This window comes from Pelodiscus sinensis, chromosome 1 (genome assembly GCF_052426305.1).
Source record: "Pelodiscus sinensis isolate ZL-2025 chromosome 1, ASM5242630v1, whole genome shotgun sequence".
Lineage (NCBI taxonomy): Eukaryota > Metazoa > Chordata > Testudines > Trionychidae > Pelodiscus > Pelodiscus sinensis.
The window spans coordinates 117,455,384-117,475,192 of NC_143052.1; the positions used below are offsets into that span (position 1 = coordinate 117,455,384).

Genomic DNA, 19,809 nt, shown 5'->3' on the forward strand with positions numbered 1-19,809 from the left:
TGTACTTGCTGAGTTAAATAGCTTCCTTAAGAAACTAATAAAAAAACTCCCTGTCTCCTCATCGTCTGGTACTTGCCTTCTGTCTTAATAAAAAAGTTGCTAATGTATCAAGGCCACCTTGTATAGTTGGCAAGGTATGTACCCATGCTAGAAGTTTCTAACTAACAAAGGGGGTGGGTTGCTTAAGTAAATAGTCTATAACGCGATGGAACTGTCTCTATAACCCTACTTGCTATAAAAATCGGGGGCTGGTTCTTGGTAAAAACAGGCTGCTCTCTATTGTAGTGCGCACTATTCAATAAAAAGCTTGTAATTGGATCTTGCTGGCGTTGCCTGTCTCTTTGCGGTTAGACAACGAACTGAAACCGTCTGGGTTCAAGTCCCCAACAATCAGATGAGTCTTTGGCACCAAAATTAGGAGTTAGGCACAGCTGCACTTAGCATTGTACATGTCTTTAAAGAGCTAGGCTCACATGCCCTTGTTTTATATGCATGACTTTGTAACCACCATCAGGTGGATTTGAACCTGGGTCCTCCGGAGCTGAGTATAGAAGCCTCTGAACTAAAAGCCAGCTGACTCCCAGCCCATGTTGTAGAGGTCTCTTGAGCTTAACTGTTGCTGTGACCTAGGTACCACTTGCATTGCTCAGTAACCATATTAGGTGTTTCAGGGGGTAGCCGAGTTAGTCTGTTACAGAAAAAAACAGCAAGCAAATGGTCTGGTAGCACTTTATAGACTAACAAAACAGGGTTACAACTTCATCTGTGCAAATCTGTGATTCTCAGACTATGGGCCAGGATGGCCTTTGAATCGGGTTGCCAGGGCTGACTTTGACTTGCTGGGGCCAGGGACAAGGCCAAAGCAGAAGTCTTGTTGCCCAAGACCAAGGCCAATGCCCGAGGGCTCCAGCCCTGGGCAGCAGTGTTCCCTGTAAGCTGTGTGCATGTGCGGCTGCTCAGAAGAGATTTCAGTGCTGTTCTGCTGATTACCAGAGCGCCCGCAGCCGGGGTTTTGTTTCTATCGGTGGTGCACATTTGCACATTCCTCTGTGCACCTACATTTATTCTGCACATTGATAAAATTAGAGGGAACATTGCTGGGTCGTGGGGATCTGTTTACAGGCCCCAGACTGGGCTGAAGTCCTGGAGCTTCAGCTTTGGGTCCCTTGCACAGAGAAATGGGGATTTGGCTTTGGCCCCCTTTATATGGAGCAGTGGAGACTGAACTGGCTCAGGCTTGGGTTCCTGCTTCCTGAGGTCATGAAGTTCTTTTTGTTGTCAAAAGGGGGCTGCAATGTGTAGTCCCCTTACTAAAGGGACCTCTGTTTTATTCTGAAAAGACCCTGTGTGCTACAATCCAGACTACAATTCCCATGAGCCCTTGGGAAAAAACAGGAAGGGAGGACTCTGGGGGGAGAGAGGAGGCTCTCTCCATGTGCTTGAAGAAGAGGCCTAGCAGTCTGGGACTCTGCCTTGGAGTTGGGAACCAGAGGGGGAGCCAGGCTGCTGCCAAGGACATTGACCCAGTGCAGGGGCTGTTGGATGCAGCTACTAGATGCCTGTTGGAACTGGGAGTTAGCAGGCTGCTTCCTATAGGCACAGCATGAGGCAGTAAGTTTGAGCCTTGTTGGAAAAGTGCTGCCTGGGTCAGAGCTGCTGTTTAGCCTGGACCAAATCCTCACCACAGCTGCAACATCAGCGCGCCAACGCAAGCAAGTGTCTGGGGCTGAGTCTAAGGGAGTGCACATTCTGGGGTGGAGTCACTATTGTTATTGATATGTTTTGTAAATGCTATTCACTCCTAATTCTGTTAATCCCTGTTTATTTAAGTTAAGTAAAGATTGTTTATTTTAAAGTGTTCTATTAGATGTATATGATTTGTAGTGGTTCTGGAATTAGATCCAGATTTATGTTGGAATGAGAATATTCCTGGAGGCTCTCAAGGCACCAGTGTGTGTACAAGGCCAGCCAGGTGGAGGCACCGCCACTTTACATTCATTGCCAGCAAGGGACTGCAGCAAAGGGGTGGATAGGGCTTTCCCCAACTAAACACCATCACCACTGGGGTGCTCAGGATCTCTTGGGTTAAAACATCAGGCGCCCAGGCACACCTATGAGTGTGACCTGCTCCCCAGTAACCCGGGGAGGAAAAAGGGGTTACAAATGCAATAAAGTTTGAGAACCCCAACCTAATTTGATTACAATATACTACATACTAGTATTATTTGTTTACATTCCTCCTTTGTACTTTGTCCTAGTTTTCACTTTTTACAGGACTCCTTTTTGATTTTTAGGTCATTCAAGATCTCCTGTTTAAGCGAGGGTGGTCCCTTGCCATACTTCCTCTTCTACACAGTGGAATGGTGAGCTGTTCCACCCTTAATAATGTCCCTTTGAAAAATTGCCAACAGTCTTCAATTGTTTTTCCTCTTAGTCTTGCTTCCCATGGGATTTTACCTACCAGGTCCCTGACTTGGCTAAAGTCTGCCTTCTTGAAATCCATTGTCTTTATTAGAATCATAAGCTCTATAATTTCATGGTCACTCTCACTCAAGGTGCGTTCCATTTTCAAATTCTCAACAGTTCCTCCCTGTTTGTTCATATGAGATCTAGAACAGCCTCCGCCAAGTAGCTTTCTCCACCTTCTAAAATTAAAAAAAAAAGTCTCCAAAACATTACAAGAACTTGTTGGATAATCTGTGCCCTGTTGTGTTAGTTTCCCAACAGATGTCTGGAATGTTGAATTCCCTCTTAACCTCCAAATCCTGTACTTTGGGTGATTTTTGTAGTAGTTTTTTAAAAGCCTCATCCATCTCTTCTTCCTGGTTAGGTGGTCTACAATGGATTCTTATTATGACATCACTCTTGATTTTTACCCCCTTTAACCTTACCCAGGGACTCTCAACAAGTCTATTTCCTAGGTCCATCTCCACTTCAGTCCAAGTATATACATTTTTAATATATAAGGCAATTCCTAGATAGATCATTCAAATCACTTGGGGAATTTATGAAAATGTTAGTAATGTGTCTAGGGTGTAGATAAGTTCCGTGGTTAATATTTTGTGAGTCCTGATGATTGTTTTTTAGAACACATTCATAGTGCTCCTGGAATGCTGTTAAGAATCTGAAAAGCAGGAATTAGTCTCAATGGAAATCAGGCCAACAAAAATCTCTTCAGGCACCAAGATGATTGCTAGCATGACTTTATTGTATGCTCTTGTCATCTGTAACCCATTAGTATTAAAGCTTCTGTTCCTAAGAGCTAGATAGAAAAACTCCATCCTCAAGAGTAAAACACACGCTACGAGACCAGACCCTGAAGCTCCATATGTCTTTAGTCATTGGGCAGAGTGGTTGCTGCTTCTTTTTTTACTGCAGAAGGGGGGGGGTGTTAACAGGGAAGTTGTTTTAGAGGCAGTGGGTTTTGTTTGTGTTTCAATTCTTATAAATTGTTGGGTTTACTTTAAAAATAGATTGCATTTTAATAAAATGAAAATACAAATGGTACTTAAAAATAATTAATCCTCAGCAATAGCAAAGACTCAGACTTCCTGTATGACTTTCAGGAAATCTCTGTGCCTCAGTTTTCTGTCTTTAAAATAGGAATAATATCATTTTCCAATCCTTTGTCCCAATAGGCCTGAGCTCTGTGTAGGTCCAGGAGCTCTTTGCAATATCAGGGCTTTGGACTGCAAGCTCTTAAGTGCAGCAACACTCTATAAGTATATGCATCTTTGGTACCTAGCACAATGGGTCCCTGACCCTGGGTGAAGCATTTAGGCACCAGTGTAATGCATAATATGGTGGCGGGTGAGGATGGGAGGAACTTAGTTAGCTGCAGTTAAAGGCTAAGCTGGTGAGGTCTTCATTGTACAGAATGATTCTTTCATGTGGATTTTCTTTCCGAAGCAGTAATAAGAATCTGGAGCACATTCTTCACCAGATTATTGCAATTTTAAAATGGTCAAATTTTTAGGCTAAAGGTCAATTGTGCTCCTTAATGTTTATATTAAAAATGCCCGTTGTTTTTTCCTCATTGAATAAAATCAACAATAGTTTTCTTTACAATTTTTTTCCATCATTAGTAAGATTTGTCAGCGTTAAGTTAATCCTTGCAATCAAAGCCCTTATGCTTTATATAACTCTATCCCGGTATGTTTTAACAAAATGCCTTTTATGTAGCAAATAGGAACGAGCCAAGGTGTATTTATTTTGTGCAATCTTAGGAGAGGAGCAATGTTTAAATGTTCAGCACCTGGTGCTTATGCAATGGGCTGGAAAAGGGAGCAACCAGTTCACTGGAGCTTTATCTAGGAGGCTTGTTGTTTGAGGTTTTAGAGACTGACCCACAAAAATGCTTTGCCATTAAAGCATTGAGAATTGTATGCAGCTAGATTATTCTTTTGGCTGTCAAATCACACACACAAAAAAGTCATTCACTGAGGCTAAATTAGTTTTAGTCCATGTAATTAGTTTAACCCTTAGCTTTAGAAGTAGATGTGGTCTGGCTTCTAATTTCATGTGGCTAGAATGTAAAACTATGGAGACAGAAGACCTCTGGTAACTTAACTATATCCAGGTGCTTTTTTTTTCCAGTTTCTTCTGAAATGCTTTGTTTCATTTATACAAATTGTTCCATTTTGTGGGACCACAAAATTATTTAATTGTCTATGCAGTTTCCAAATGAGTTCACTGGGGTTGACCTCTTGGATAGTGCTGTACGCTATCACTTGGGAGGATCCAGCTTCTAAAGAGGAGCTCAGGGCTCTTTCAGGGTAGATCAATCACCATGTTGCCTCTATTTGAGGAGGCAGTTAAAGGAGCATGTATCAGGCCAGAATTTGTAGCCTTAGAAGTATTGGCTAATAATAATAAATACCTGGCCTATTCCATAACCTTCCAACGGAATGTGTCAGCTGTTAGAAAAGAACAGGGACCCAGAGATGGATGAGGTAGAAGGGTTCCTTTATTGCAGATACTTGTTATACCTCGGAACCCTAAAACCCTGGTCCCAGTGAACAACAATTTAGGTATAGGCTCACTTCAAGGACTATGATGTCCTTTTGTCTGGTGGTTTGATCAACCAACAAATAGTGATTTCAGGGGCTGTATAGCAGTCCTCTTAGTGGTGTAGATTGTGATGGATGTGATATTTAAGATGTTCACAGTCCATTTTTCCCCCTGAAGCAATCACACGAATGAGCAAGAATGTGGTTTCACCTGCAATAAGTGTACTGTCAGATCAGATTATGCTTTTTTCTTATGACTATCTGTGGGAACATCGGGGGTAGCCGAGTTAGTCTGTACAGGATAAACTTAAAAAAACCCCCAAATAGTCTGGTTGCACTTTAGAGACTAACAAAACATGTAGATGGTATCATGAGCTTTCGTAGGCATCTGAAACTGTGGGAAAATCGTCATTGTAGTGGTGTTGTCCTTGTGAAAGACATTTTTTTAGGTGGATTCAATGGAATAATTATTTTAGGTCTCTACATGTTAATGTGGTAAATAAGTTCCATGGATCCTACACATACCTATCGCAGCACATGGTGTATCTGATCCAGTGCACTAAATGCCACAATAACAACTATATGGGTGAAGCAAGACTACCACTACAGTCTCGAATGAACACGCAGCAAAATGAGAAGACAAACAGCAATCACCTTGTGGGTGAATCCTTTCCATAATACAATAGCTTTATATCTGACCTCTCAGTCTTCATCTTCAAGGAAACCTGCATGCCTTCCAAAGATGAACCTAAAGGTTTATATTCATAACTTTGCTAGATGCTCAAAATAGACTGATTTATGAGACTAGATTCATTGCTTATTACAATAATCCTCCATTCTCCTCTCCATGACTGGGCCAATGGGCCAAGTCAATGAGCTACTTCACCTTGAATTGTCCCTTGTCGTTAACACTTATCATATACCAAACTAACTGTTCCACTCTGTATTGAACTGTGATACTCTGATTACATTTCCCAGACCTGAAGAGGAACTCTGTGTAAGGTTGAAAGCTTGTCTGTCTCTCCAATGGAAGTTGGTCCAAGGAAAGACATTACCTCATCCGCCTTTCATTGTGGAAGCAGAGAGGCTGACTCACTAAACTCTGAGATACACAAAATGCTGTAATATCTGGCTGATTTCCATTGAGCTATAGTGAGGGTCTGAGTCTTATTTACTCTTGGCCTTGGTAGTGTAAAGTGACCGTAAAGTCAACATAGAAGTCGTCATTTCTCAGGGTTACAACTGGCCTGTAATGAGGTGGCAGGATCTTTCTATTGGAAGGTGTTATAACCCTACAGTGGGGTTTTGACTGATTCCTTACCCTTTAAGTGCAAAGAGATGGGAGTGGCTCTTTGGGGAAAGAGAACTAGAGTCTTTGCAAAGAAATGATAGGAAAAGCTAAGTGAAGGGAGAAACTTTAGTCCAAGTTTTATGTTTGTTGTTGTTTGAATTATTACTAGTGCCAAAACCCAGAAAAGAGGATAAATGTGGACTAAATACAGACGGCCTAAGTCTCTGTTACCTCATTCTGTGCTGATGTAATGTCACCTATATTAATGTAGTTACGGTGGAGAGCCAGGCCTTGTGAACATAGATTATCTTCAGAGTAGGCTGAAAACCTTGTGTGTTCAGGGCCAAATTCTGCTTGCCTTCTATACAAGAATAGTCCATCGAGCAAGTCAAGCAGGATTTGGCCCATAGTACACAATGTTTTTTGTATTGTAATTGTTTAGCACTCTGAATTTGTTATAAGCAGCTGCACATTTAGAGTCTGATTAAAAGAGAGAGAGAAATAAATACTTGATTTTGTGCATTTAACAATGGGGAAATAAGACATGTTCAGATATAAAATGTGACGTGTACACACCATGATAGTCTAACTGCATTATTAATACACAGTGTTATGGTTCTCCATTCCTCAATTCAGAGAATCATAGAATCACAGAATACTCAAACTGGAAGGGACCTTGAGAGACCTCGAGAGGTCATCGAGTCCAGTCCCCTGCCCTCATGGCAGGACCCAGTACCGTCTAGACCACCCCTGATAGATGTCTATCTAATCTGCTCTCAAATATCTTCAGAGATGGAAATTCCACAACCTCCCTAAGCAACTTATTCCAGTGTTTAACCACTCTGACAGTTAGGAAATTTTTCCTAGTATCCAACCAAAACCTTCCTTAATGCAGTTTAAACCCATTGCTTCTTGATCTATCCTCAGAGGCCAAGGAGAACAATTTTTCTTCCTCCTCCTTGTGACACCCCTTTAGATACCTGAAATCTACTATCATGTCCCCTCTGACTTCTCCTTTCCAAACTAAACAAGGCCAATTCTTTCAGTCTTCCTTCATAGGTCATGTTCTTTAGACTTTTAATCATTCTTTTTGCTCTTCTCTGGACCTTCTCCAAATTCTCCACATCTTTCTTAAAATGTGGTGCCCAGAACTGGACACATTACTCCAATTGAGGCCTAATCAGCACAGAGTACAGCGGAAGAGTGACTTCATGTCTTGCTCACAACACTCCTGTTAATGCATCCCAGAATCATGTTTGCCTTTTTTGTGACAGCTGTTGGCTCATATTTAGCTTGTGGTCCACTATGACCACACTGTTGGCTCATATTTAGCATGTGGTCCTCTATGACCCCTAGATCTCTTTCTGCAGTACTCCTTCCTAGACTATGATAAACTATGATAACCACACGAGGAAGTGAGGAGACAGATTGACAGAGCCAGACGTGTACCCGGAAACCTCCTGCTACGGAACAAGCCCAAGAAACCAACAGAACACCACTGGCCATCACCTACAATCCTCAGCTAAAACCTCTCCAACGCATCATTAGTGATCTACAACCCATCCTGGACAATGATCCCTCGCTTTCACAGGCCTTGGGAGGCAGGCCAGTCCTTGCCCACAGACAACCCGCCAACCTGAAGCATATTCTCACCAGCAACTACACACCACACCATAATAACTCTAACTCAGGAACCAATCCATGCAAAAACCTCGGTGCCAACTCTGCCCACATATATACACCAGCATCACCCATCACGGGACCTAACCAGATCAGCCATACTGTCACTGGTTCATTCTCCTGCATGTCTACTAACATAATATATGCCATCATGTGCCAACAATGCCCCACTGCTATATACATCGGCCAAACTGGACAGTCCCTACGTAAAAGAATCAATGGACACAAATCAGATATTAGGAATGGCAACATACAAAAACCTGTAGGGGAACACTTCAATCTCCCTGGACACACAATTGCAGATCTAAAGGTAGCCATCCTGCAGCAAAAAAACTTCAGGACCAGACTTCAAAGAGAAACTGCTGAGCTACAGTTCATCTTTAAGTTTGACACAATCAACTCTGGATTAAACAAAGACTGTGAATGGCTCGCTAACTACAAAAGCAGCTTCTCCTCTCTTGGAATTCACACCTCCAGATCAGCTACTAGAAGTGGGCCTCATCCTCCTTGATTGGATCCACCTCGTCATCTCCAGCCTGATTCTGGCCTGCATATTTATACCTGCCTCTGGAAATTTCCACTACATGCATCTGATGAAGTGGGTCCTTGCCCACGAAAGCTTATGCTCCTACACTTCAGTTAGTCTACAAGGTGCCACAGGACTCCTCACCACCTTCCTAGACAGTTGCTTCCCATTCTGGATGTGTGAAACTGATTGTTCCTTCAAGTGGAGTACTTTGCATTTGTCCTTATTAAAATTCATCCTGTTTACCTCAGACCATTTCTCCAGTTTGTCCAGACCATTTTGAATTTTGAACCTATCCTCCAAAGCAGTTGCAACACCTCCCAGCTTGGTATCATCTGCAAACTTAATAAGCGTGCTCTCTACGCCAATATCTAAATCATTGATAAAGATGTTGAACAGAACCAGTCCCAAAACAGATGCTTCAAAACCCCACTTGTTCTGCCCTTCCAGCAGGATTGTGAGCCATTAATAACTACTCTCTGAGAATGGTTATCCAGCCAGTTATTCACCCACCTTATAGTAGCCCCATCTAAGTTGTATTTGCCTAGTTTAGTGATAAGTAGATCATGCGAGACTGTATCAAATGCCTTACTAAAGTCCAGATATACCATGTCCATCACTTCTCCCTTATCCACCAGACTCATCCTATCAAAAAAAGCTATCAGATTGGTTTGACGTAATTTGTTCTTTACAAATCCATGCTGGCTGTTACTTATCACCTTATTATCTTCCAGGTGTTTACAGATGGATTCTTTAATTACTTGCTCCATTATCTTTCCTGGCACAGAAGTTAAGCTGACTGGTCTGAAGTTTCCTGGGTTGTTTTTATTTCCGTTTTTACTTCTCCATCTTTCTCTTAGCGCAGGTCATGTAGCACCGAGTGCCCATGACCACAATGGATGGTTTTATTCCAGGTGTCTTAGAGTTCCAGAGGGCTATTACTGATCTGAGTTAGCCATGTTAATTGTAGGTGAAAGCATGACTCCTACCAGTCCATGACTGAGCAGTGTCCTGACCTGATCTCAAGTCTAATCTTCAGAGTATCATAGAATCCTAGGGCTGGAAGAGACCTCAGGAGTTCATTAAGTCCAGCCCCCAAGACCAGAGACTTTATCCAAAAAAAACCAGCTGGAAGTGACCAATGATGACTTAAATCATCTTGAGGTCAGTTTTCAATTATTAATTATTTCTATTAGATCTAGTTATGTAGAAATCTGCTCCAAGGCTCTGTGTTTATCCCATGAGTAAGAGCTGAAGGATTAAGTCCTCAACCTTGTGCTTGAGAATCCAAAACACAATGGGTGGAAATTTTTTGAATAGCAGCTTGATTTAATTCTCTTGTGTTATTTAATTCAGATTCATATGGTGGTAAAGCTGCCTTACCTTAGCTGTTGAGAAGTGCTGAATCCATGACGGATGGTGAGTCAAGAGAGCTATTGTGTAGAAATTGTTTTGTGATGATGTTAAATAATACTTCTATTGTGTTAGCACTTAAGGTCCCATGAGTTTGGGGCCCCATTATTCTAGTCAATGTCAGTGCCTGGCCTAAGAGCACATCATAACAGATTGATGAGTCAAACCAGTGAGTCGAGATAGGGTTGGAGAGATGACAGGGTAACAGAAAGAAAACATTGGCCAATCAAAGGAAATGAGGATCAGTAATAGCGCCCTCCTCACTGTTTCCAGGCTGCGGTCTGCATGTATTACAGGAGAGGTGAACTTGGAGGGATGCCGCCACAGTAGAACAGGTGCCGACTTAATGGATTTTGAATAGGAGCTTCACCAACTTGCTGGAGGAGAAAACAAGGCCCAATGATCCTCAGTCTCATAAGTGATTCCACTGGAACCCTGACACCTCTCCAAAAAGAGAGGAGCAGCTAGTTCTGAATTTCGAAACCCACAAAAGCAGTGTAAAGCAGTACAAAATGTGATGTGTGATTCGTGTGCAGGCATAATAAAAACTCCAACCACATTAATGACTCCAAAATGGTGATATAATTAAGGAATGGATAAAAAATTGTATTAAATCGAATAGAGCAGAAATCTGCTCCAAGGCCCTGTATTTGGCTCTGCATCAATTCCAGTATTTAGCTACCATAGCAACATACCCTTTGGGGGGAGAGGGAGAGGAAGAAGAAGAATTTACAGTAATACCTTCCACCGTTCATCTAATTAAATCTCACAAGTTTAGTGAAACATGCTGGATTTGTAACTACTCACAATCCGGTGGTTGCACTTGAAACTATCACACACTCTTTAAAATAACATGTTCATATGAATTCATGCAGCAATTTAAACATGCAAAACCTAGAAATAGGTAAAGTACCAGGCTGGAGCAGAAGGAAGGTTTCAGAAGCTCCTGTGTTGAACAATTTTCCTTACTTTTTGCAAAGGCCACTGCCAGCTCTCAAAGTTTTGAGAAAGAGGGAGCTCATCTAAAACTAGTTTCTGCCACTTTAATGCATCACTCCTTCCTGGCACATGTATAAGGGGACTCTGTTACAGGGGCTTTGGGGGAAGCAAGGCATATTTTAAAGTTCTATGGTCCAAGAGATTCAGATGCAAATCACCACCACCACCAAGCATTGCTGATGTAAAAGAATCTTTGGGTAGGAAGCGAGAACTTTGTGAGTAACCTCTCTTCCCTACAGTCCCTGCTCTATCCTTTATTGTCAAGTCCCTCCCCCACCCCCAGCCATAAAGTCTTTTATTTCTTGGGAACAGGCAACTAATGAGAATAGGCTTCATCATGTGCCTATGTCAAACTTACAGTAAGTTGCAAAGAAAAATATCCCAAGGGAGGAGAGGGGGTTAACTGCTCTTCCAGGATTTGAGATCACAGCACCCACCTGTTTTTGCTCTGGCAGTGTGATTAGTGTTCTGAGATCTATAGGAGGGAAGAAAGGGAGAAAAAAAATGAAAAGGTGGGGAGGGGAGATGGGGGGGGAGAGAGAGAGAAACACACAGATCCCTCAAGCAGAACAAAAGACAGCAATTCGACCACCACCTATGTGTTTCTCTCTCTCTCCACTGTAAGATCTACCTTCTCGAGGCTGAATAACTTGTACGAAGAGTTTTTTCCCTCAAAACTTTTACCACTTTCCAGCTGTGTGTGTGTGTCTGTCTGTGTCTGTGTCTGTCTGTGCGTGCGAATGCACCTACTGTAAATTGGTAAATACTATCCTTTGGGATTGCTACTGCCAGGTAAGACATGGTTTTAATTTTCCTTTTTCTTGAGGTCCATTTTGCACAGGTTGGAGGGCTTGTTTTATTGACTGTATAAGTTGCTTTACCTCTTCCCTGACCCCCTTCCCCCAGTTCAGTTAATGCCTCTCTGTGTTGGATGGTAATAAATATAAGAGGACATTGATTGCTAAATAGATGCACCTTCAGGGATCCTGTGGAAAGAAAAGGGTTTGTCAGGGACTGAAGTTGGGTGAAATGAGTGTCTCCTCGGGTAGTCAGGGGATTTTCTGATCTGCTCAGCCCCCCCCCCCCCCCGCCCACACACACACGCGCGCGCGCTTTTTTCAGACCATGAAGTAGGGTGCTGCAGCAGTGCACCCCGCCAGCAAGGAGGGTGAGGGAACAGAGGTAATGCAAATGTTGTATCATAAATTGGTTAGCTGGGGTGCTATTTCTCTGCTTGTCAGAAAAAAGGACATTACAATAAGGGTTCCAGCACCCTGGACAGCTGGAGGGAGAAATGTAAAAATAGGAGGGTAAATGCTTTAACCTCCTCCATCATGGGGAGGGAAGCAAGATTGCTAGATACCCTGATCAGTAAATCCATTAAACAGAATATCAGTCATCTGTGTACATCTAACTTTTAATTAATCATTTTGTGGTTAAAAGCGCTTTTAACCACAAAATGATTAAATAAAAGTCCATGAGATTGTTTGCTTGTTTTTTTTTCCACTCAATCTAGTCATTTTAAGTCTTTGCTTATATAAGTAGTTGCACTGACAGCAATTTTATCACAAAATGCCATTGGTCTGTGCTGTTCATGGTTTGCCATAACTGTGAAAGAACAACAATAACAAACAAAACCCCCTGCATCCTATAGCTCAGTAGAACCAGCAAGGTCTTCGTTTTGGTGTCTCCTGTATTGTCCCCAAAGACTTCCCTGAGAGAGACAATTCCATTGTGGAGATAATTGCTTCAAAACTATCACTTTTACATCAAAAGAACCAATTCCTGAGTTAATGTATGCTAATACCCCTGCCTGGAAGTTATTGGGTTGATCACCTACACATAAGAAAATAATTTGGCTGAAGTGTGGTTTTTTTTTTTTTTTTTTTTTTTTTTTTTTTTTTTTTTTGAAGAATTTGGTAAAACAGAAAATAATAGAACAGTAGTATATAGTTTTTTGGTTCCCACTTCAATAGGAAGTTGATTTCTATTCTCTACGCTTTTTCAGTCCCTAACAAATAGCCTCAAAATGATTCAGAATTGCTAAATATAAATCAAATTCAAGGAAACACTAGTGATTAATAGTTAATGTCTTTATGGCATTTTAAAGATGTTCGAGTGCTATATAAATTCCAGGTCGCACTGTTTTTGGTAATTATGATTATGAAACAAAATTCAGCCTCAGAGAAAGAGAAATCAATGCTACCTGGCTGTCATCAGAAGCATGTAAACTAGTCTCACTTACTTGGTGTATATTTGCACACTATTTATTGCCTATATTTGAGGGACGAAATACATTAATTGCCGTAGACTATACAAACAGTGTCAGAGGGATAGCCGTATTAGTTTGTATTAGAAAAAACTTTAAAAAAAATTAATAGTCTGCAGCATCTTAGAGACTAACAAAAAATGTAGATGGTATCATGAGCTTTTGTGGGCACAACCCACGTCTTCCGATGAATGGAATTTAAGGAGTCCAAGTTCCAAATAAACAGAAAAGAAAAAAGGGGAATAAGGAGGAAAAGGAAAAGAGAGAAAAATGGGAAAAGAATAGTCAATTAGCATTTCCATGCTAAATGAAGCTGATAGAGAGGATTCTAAGAACCCTTAAGAACTTGGTGCTTGGCTTTTTATGTCATTAGGATGTGGAATGTAGCAAATAATCCAGTTAAGGTCTTTGTTTAAACCTCTGTTGTAGGTATCAAACTTGTAAATGAAATTATGCTTTGCAGCTTCCCTTTCAAGCTGGTTTTTGAAATTGGCTTGTAATAATATGGAAACTTTGAGATCCATTAATGAGTGCTGGGTCAAGTTGCCTGGGCAAGTGTTTGGAAAGACGGTTGAGATAGTGTAAACTAGGTAAGACTACATATTGATTATATTGTGTTTTTCTAGAGAAGAGATACATTTGAAAAAAAAATGAAAATTTCATACAGAGGAGGTTAACATGTTAATTCTATTTTTATCTAATAAATATCAATAAGCAGGTTGGAATGTAATTCCCCCCCCCCCACCACCACCACCACACACACACTTTAATGTGTCTTAATGTCAGAGGATTGTATTTTACATATTAGATTACTTTCTGTCATAAAGTTCTACAAGTGTATGGTTGGAAAAATTGGTGGCTGTTTATAAAATTGTGTGTACATGTTTATCTCTGTTTTAATGATGCCACAGCTGAAACTTGTTGTTTTTGTCTTCTGCTAGAAGTCTAAACAATTGTCATTTACCATTAAATAACTGTGTTGAATCAGATCACCCAAATCAGTTTATGGATCACTAACTCAGCCCACACAATTTTTGAGATTTATTTTGAAGATCCACTTTTGTAGATTTGCCTTAATTTTAAGATTTATACTTTCTTTTTTGGTTTCAAAACAAAAATGTATTTTAATATTTGCACCCCAAATAATTGTTTCCATAAAGTGGAAAATGTTATGTTTTTGTAGCATTAAGACAAGAGGAGTTGACCTTGCCATATATCTTATCTTTAAAAAAAAATAGTACAAGGGATGTGTGTACAGGCACGTGTGCATGTGTTCATGTACATTTCCATTTCCCCTTATTCCTTACTCAGACAAACTTCTACTGACTGGACATTTTGCCTGAATAAGTACTGAGGAAAGCTGAAAAAGATATTCAAGAGGTTGCCAACAGATGGGCGGTGAAATCCTGAAAAATATATATCTATATCAAATACACAGGGCTTGAATTAAATTTTGTTACCTAAGGGTAGCTATATTTTTCAAGGGGAATGAGTTACTTAACATTTTGCTTAACTTTTCTTGCTTTGTACTTTTAAATGTAAATAGACCAAGAACAAAATGTTCAATAGAATAGATTTTGGTGCAGTTTTGCAGATCTAGACTGCTGCAAAATTAAGTAACTGGGTAGGTTAAAAGATATGGTTGTCTCATCTCAAAAAAGATATATTGGCATTGGAAAAGATTCAGAAAAAAAGCAACAAAAATGATTAGGAGTTTGGAATGGGTACCATATGAAAGGAAGATTAAAAAGACTGTGACTTTTCAGCTTAGAAAAGAGGAGACTAAGGGGGGATATGATAGACATTTACAAAATCATGACAGGTATGGAGAAAGTGAATAAGGAAAAGTTATTTACTTATTCCTGTAACACAAGAACTAGGGGTCACCAAATGAAATTAGTAGGTAGCAGGTTTAAAACAAACAAAAGGAAGGTTTTCTTTACTCAGCGCACAATCAACCTGTGGAACTCCTTGCCAGAAGATGTTGTGAAGACCAGGACTTTAACAGGGATTTAAGAAGAACTAGATAAAAAATATCCATCCCCCTGTGCACCATAGATACAGCAAACTAACACTGCTACAATGTGGAAATAAGTACTCCATAGACTTAAGCAAAGGTAATTCCTACAACTGGAAACCCAGTTCATCACTTATAGGCTGTCTCTCTGTTATGGACTTATGCTGGCATAGCTACAGTACCAAAGATATTCTGCTATAGTACCCATGGTGTAGACATGGCCTGTCTTGCCCAAAATCAGATAGGAAGTTTGTGACAAAGCAGGAATCAAATCCAACTTCCTAGAGTCCCAGACTAGTGCCTATTTTATACACAGGAGTGCTGGCAAGAAAATAAACTTTGTTTTCCCAAGCCCTTCTCAGCCTTTGGTCAGAGTAACAAAGTTCAATATCCCATCACAAGAACACAGGTTATTGCAGCTATTATTTCCATTAACATGATGGAATGATCTCAATGGAAGTACACTACTTTTCTTTCATGCCCGCTTTCTACTTGGTTGCATAAAGTTGTACATCTAGTATATCTACCCCCTGAAGCTAGTTAAATATGATTAGACCTAAGGGCATCTAAATTCCCAGAGACAAAACCACTTATTCCACAGATGTCCTAAAATATTGTAAAGATCTATACTTTAGACCTATGTCTCTAAATTTACTTACAGAATGAATTATTAATCAATCAGTTCTTAAGCACCTGGAAGAAAATGGGGTTAAGTAATAGCCAGCATGGATTTGTCTAGAACAGATCATATCAAACCAACCTAATTTCTTTCTTTTGATAGGGTTACTAGCCTAGTGAATGGGGAAAAAGCAGCAGAACATGAAATGTGTCTTGATTTTGGTAAATCTTTTGACACAGTATCATATGACATTCTCATAATGATACTAGAGAAATATGGACAAAATGAAATTACTATAAAGTGAGTGTCCAGCTGGGTTGAAAGATTGTCAAACTAGGGGTCTGAACATCCTAAACTCAAAACTCGGGTCATTTGAGGTATGTCTAGACTACATGGCTCTGTCGATGGAGCCATGTAGATGAGTTTACTAGACATAGGAAAATGAAGCGGCGATTTAAATAATCGCTGCTTCATTTACATCAAAATGGCCACCGCGCTATGCCGATCAGCTGTTTGGTGGAATAGCTGGGCAGTCTGGACGTGCCGTGGTCGACAAGGGAAGCCTTTGTCGACCGCTCCAGTAAACCTCATTTCACGAGGCATACTGGAGCCGTCGACAAAGGCTTGCCTTGTCAACCGTGTCGCATCCAGACTGCCCCGCTGTGCTGCCAAACAGCTGATCGGCACAGCGCCGCAGCCATTTTTAAGTAAATGAAGCTGCAATTCTTTAAATCGCCACTTCATTTTCCTATGTCTAGTAAACTCATCTACATGGCTCCGTCGACTGAGCCATGTAGTCTAGACATACCCCTGAAGAAGTGGGTTGTGCCCACAAATGCTCATGATACCGTCTATATGTTTTGTTTGTCTATAAAGTACTACCAGACCATTTGTTGTTGTTTAAGTTTAAACTAGGAGGTGTACCTAGAGGGGTTTGACAGAAGTCAGTCCTGCAATATTTTCCTTAACAATGTGGATAATGGAATATGAGCTTACTTATAAAATTCAGATGCTACCCCACTGGGAGGGGTTGGAAGCACTTTGGTGGACAGTATTAAAATTCAGAATGACCTTGACAAATTGGATAATTGATCTGAATTCAACAAGAGGAAATTCAATATACACAAGTGCAAAGAACTTCACTTAAGAAGGAAAAATGAAAAGCACAATTACAAAATGGGGAATAACTGGTTTGGTGGTAGTACTACTGAAGATCTAGGGGTTTTATATTGGATCACAAATTCAATATATGTTTAAAAAAAGGGGGGGGGATATAGCCATGAAAAAGGCTGATATTCCAGAGTACTTACAATGGAATTATCATACATAACACATGGGAGGTAATTGTTCAGTGCAACTTGGCAAAGGAGAGGCCTTCACTGGGGTGTAGTGTCTGAGCACCGCACTTTAGGAAACGAGTGACCAGAGGAGGGCAACAGAAAAGATACATTTTGAAAACCTGACATATGACAAAAGGTTAAAAAAACAAAACATTGAGCATGTTTAATCTTGAGAAATGAAGACTGCAGGGGCATGTCACAATAGTTTTTCGCTATGCTATGGCTGTGAAATCCCCATTGCTATAGGTTTAGGTTTAAGGACAGGTTAAATGAACACCTGTCAGAGATGGGGGAGGTTTAATTGATTATGCTGCACCACAGGAGGCTGGATTCAATGATTTCTCAAAGTCCCTTCCAGCCTTCTGTTTTTATGATTCTCTATCAGAAAGGCAACTTTAAGAGTTTCCCTATTTCTGGCCAACCTTTTCTGTTCAGTGAAACCTAAGGTTGCTTAAAGATGAATAGAAGAGACTAAAAATATTTCCTAACATGATTTAGAGACTGAAATGATTAACAAGGCTCTGTAGGATGTAGGCATGGTTTTAAGAAATGTGGCTATATTAATATTTAAAAACAAAATACAGTACTGAGTTTTTAATTTGTCCTATTTACTTGCAAAGACACAAGTTCTGGTTTTTCTCCTGCAATATTTGATAAAGATCATTGAGACTTATGGCCCCATCAGAACAGGCAAAGGAGCTAAATTTATGATAGAGAATTAAAACCAGGTTCTTTTTCATTTTGCTCATTAACTGATATCAATGAGGTAGAACTAACTTAGTAGCACTTAGAACAATAAGCTTACCTATAAACCTAATGGTGACTATTTAAAAAGCAATGTTTTTTTCTTAATTGTATGGGTAATCCAATGGAAATTAATTTATGGAAATTTTCAAACTCCCCATTTCTGATTTTATTGTAAACTGGTCATTGTTGTCTGCTCAGAAAGCAGTTTTGCAGGTTTTAATGTGGCATAAGCTTTCAGTGCTGAGTCCCTAGGTTAAAATGATAATGGTGTCTTTTAGATTAGAGACAGGGAATAGTATCATGGAGAATTCATCAAAAGAAAATGCTCAATTGTTCTCGAAAACCATAATCCTTCCAATAGATGGGTCTTCAGCTAAATCTGAATCTTTCGCATCCAAGGAGAAACAAACATGCCGTGGAGGTATAAAGGTAAGGAAGAGCTCTGAATTTTACCACACACATCTTTGAATACCTTAGGTTTTGATGCTGGGTGCATTCCCTCCCTTGCCCCTATATATTTTTCATTTTCCATTCAAGCTATAGCTGTTTTAGATGGATGTAATGTATGTGCTGATTCAAATTTCCCTAACTTTGTTGGATGTTCAGATCTGGAACCCTGGTTCACACTCCTGTGTAGAATGTGTCTATATTAAAAAAATTGGCAGCCATGGTAATACAGGTTTCTAGAACTGGAAAAAAAATATTCCTACTGCTTTAAATACAGTTTGACCACTCACTGATTGAACAAACATGCATTTTGACAGGTGGTAGTATGAAGGAGAAAGCCAATAGTAATGTTTTTATTTTTTGTTCCCATCAAACTCTGAGCCTTCCCAAAATTGCTGTGCTTGAATGAGCATGCTCTCTGTAAGTTCAACTTCAGCAGCCTGCCCAAGACTTGTGATGTAGCATTTCAAGGTGATAATGTCACAACACATGTATGTTACAAAGCCAGAATGGACAAGCACTCCCTCTGGAAATCCAGCCTTGCTCAATTGGGTGGTAGAAGATTAGTTGCTTTTTTCCTGCAACTGGTCTTTTCTTGCAATCTGCATTCCAAGGACAACTTCAGAAGTCTTCTGGACTTCTGCTGGGGTGTGAGGTCATCTGAATTCACTGAGGTATGTTTGGTCACAACCTGAACCAGAGCGTCTTTGTTATTACCTAATCCTTGCTTGCTCTTTGCATTTGTTATTTCTTCTGGTTTTCCATTGCACTCATCTATAGTTAATCCAATATCTCCTTAAGTCCACGTGAAGACACCTATTGACTTCAAAGAGAGTTGGATTAGATGCTGTAAATAACAACCTATAGCAGATAATTTGTTCTGTGATACCATGAGTCTGGTAATTTTGTTCTGAATAAAATGACTACTTTGATAACATAAACTCCTGGATATTCCCATTGGCCTCATCTACTGCCATAGAATATCCATTGGTGGATGAGAACTGGGCCACTGTTGTTTACAAATGGGGAAAAAAAAGTTATGCTAATTAAAGTTGCATTATACAGTACTAGCAATAAAATCATTGCCACTCTGCTTGCTCAACAATAATCTGATTCCCTCATTGAAAAAACCTTCAGTCACAGCCACTAAGGAATTGGCTTATTGCTTCCAAAATACACTAATATTATAGCTCAAACAATTAGTCCAGTTTGGTGGGTTTTGTGTATTGTTTTTTTTGGTAAGTAAACATGATTTGGGCTAAGTCTACACTACCAGGTTATTTTGAAATAATAACTCCCAAAACAACTATTTAGAAATAAGTTTATTCCTCGTCACAAGCAGGAGTTATTATCTTGAAATGACATGCTTGGTGTGTGAACGTTCTTATTTCGAAATAACTCCCCAGTGTAGACATGCCCTTATGGTGCATTCAATATCCAATGCCACCTATG

At 40.2% G+C, this 19,809-nt stretch overlaps 1 protein-coding gene across 2 annotated transcripts in view; it reads left to right on the plus strand.

The window, feature by feature from the left end:
• The first annotated feature begins 11,468 nt into the window (after nucleotides 1-11,468).
• SLCO1C1 (solute carrier organic anion transporter family member 1C1) overlaps nucleotides 11,469-19,809 on the plus strand; it is a 34,662-nt gene continuing 26,321 nt past the window's right edge. Inside the window, exons 1-2 of one of the 2 annotated variants that reach the window (XM_006121286.4) lie at nucleotides 11,469-11,710; nucleotides 18,189-18,339. In XM_006121286.4, the coding sequence (XP_006121348.2) occupies nucleotides 18,211-18,339 (129 nt within the window). In that variant the 5' untranslated portion in view covers nucleotides 11,469-11,710; nucleotides 18,189-18,210. Of the gene's footprint in view, nucleotides 11,711-16,469; nucleotides 18,340-19,809 lie in introns of those variants that run through there. The other variant, XM_075897866.2, reaches the window with a different exon arrangement.